The 1,506-nt window shown below is 54.1% G+C and overlaps 1 protein-coding gene across 1 annotated transcript in view; it reads left to right on the top strand.

Annotated features, from left to right (window-relative positions):
- LOC108794911 (ubiquilin-4-like) overlaps positions 1 to 1,506 on the top strand; it is a 28,199-nt gene that overhangs the window by 9,131 nt on the left and 17,562 nt on the right. The window contains exon 3 of the mRNA XM_018566054.1: positions 1,470 to 1,503. Coding sequence (XP_018421556.1) covers positions 1,470 to 1,503 — 34 coding nt within the window. The remainder of the gene's footprint in view (positions 1 to 1,469; positions 1,504 to 1,506) is intronic.

The following is a 1,506-nucleotide window of genomic DNA, read 5'->3' as shown; positions in this document are numbered from 1 at the left end:
TTGGGGGCCCGTATCATGGATATCGTACACCATCTTCATCCACCAATCAGCTCTGCAGACACTCCCCATGCGGCCGTCACCAGACCAGGCGTCCGTATTGGAATAGCTCCCCTCTGTCCGTGGTGTGGTGGTGACACGGCTATCGTTTCGGCATCTCTATCACTTTCTGATTTGGTGATAATGGCCGCCAGGATAGAAGGTGACTCTCCCCACCTGACAAGGGTTCTTCCTGGTCCAGTGCGAACAAGAACCACGCTGATAGGAGGAGAGAGCAGAGAGACAGAGATGGGCTCATCTGTCTGCTGCTTCTCCTTTCGCTGTCCAATCCCAGGCTGGGGTGAGGGACAAGACCTGTTGGTGTTTACTGAACTGCAGCAGGGTAATATCAGGTCTCCTGCCCGGCAGAGCTGTGTAAATCCTAAGACTGGATAGAAAGAGATGCCAATGCTTCGGTAGGTTAAGCCCCTCCCACAGATGTATTTTATGTGCGTTTGGCTGCCGGTGGAATGTCCATCAGAGGTCTGCGGTGTGTGCCGAGCCAGTCCCAATACAAACATAGCGCAGCCTGTGCTGTTTACCTTTCTGGGCTCCCGAGTGATCTTTGGACGTCTCGTCCTCGGAGCGTCCCCCCCTCGTCCTCGGAGCGTCTCGTCCTCGGAGCGTCCCCCCCCCTCGTCCTCGGAGCGTCTCGTCCTCGTAGACTGAAGGGAAGGACGGAGGTCACATAGAAGACTGAAGGGAAGGACGGAGGTCACATAGAAGACTGAAGGGAAGGACGGAGGTCACATAGAAGACTGAAGGGAAGGACGGAGGTCACATAGAAGACTGAAGGGAAGGACGGAGGTCACATAGAAGACTGAAGGGAAGGACGGAGGTCACATAGAAGACTGAAGGGAAGGACGGAGGTCAGATAGAAGACTGAAGGGAAAGGACGGAGGTCAGATAGAAGACTGAAGGGGAGGCCGGAGGTCAGATAGAAGACTGAAGGGAAGGACGGAGGTCAGATAGGAGACTGAAGGGGAGGACGGAGGTCAGATAGGAGACTGAAGGGGAGGACGGAGGTCAGATAGAAGATAATGGGCCTCCTCAGTAGGCTGCAGATGTGGCCTCTCTGTAGCGGTCTGACATATCGCATGTCACAGCTGCATCCTGTATTACAGCCACTTCCTGTTGACATGACTCCAGCGATGACCACATGGCATTTCTCAGGTCGTGTTTCCTGATGGTGACCATGTCTGTATAATGTGCTGAAATGGCCATTATTGGGAGACGGGGACACAGCGTTGTCACCCTATAACAGGAAGTCCCTGTGGCGGGGTCTCGGGGGATTATTTGTATGAAATCTGCAGATTTGAGAAATAACAATTTCCTGTGATGAGGATTTGTGACGACTCCGTAGCCGGATCTCCCGGCGTTTCTTCTCCCTCTCGGCGTGTTGGTGATTATTCGCTGTGATTGATTTTTTGCAGGTCGCAGGACCCGTCGGCCACAGCCGCTGCTACCGCC

Source organism: Nanorana parkeri, unplaced genomic scaffold (genome assembly GCF_000935625.1).
Source record: "Nanorana parkeri isolate BGI_ZX_2015 unplaced genomic scaffold, ASM93562v1 scaffold911, whole genome shotgun sequence".
Classification (NCBI taxonomy): domain Eukaryota; kingdom Metazoa; phylum Chordata; class Amphibia; order Anura; family Dicroglossidae; genus Nanorana; species Nanorana parkeri.
Note: the sequence above shows the minus strand (reverse complement) of the source record. Positions and strands in the feature narration are given on the sequence as shown.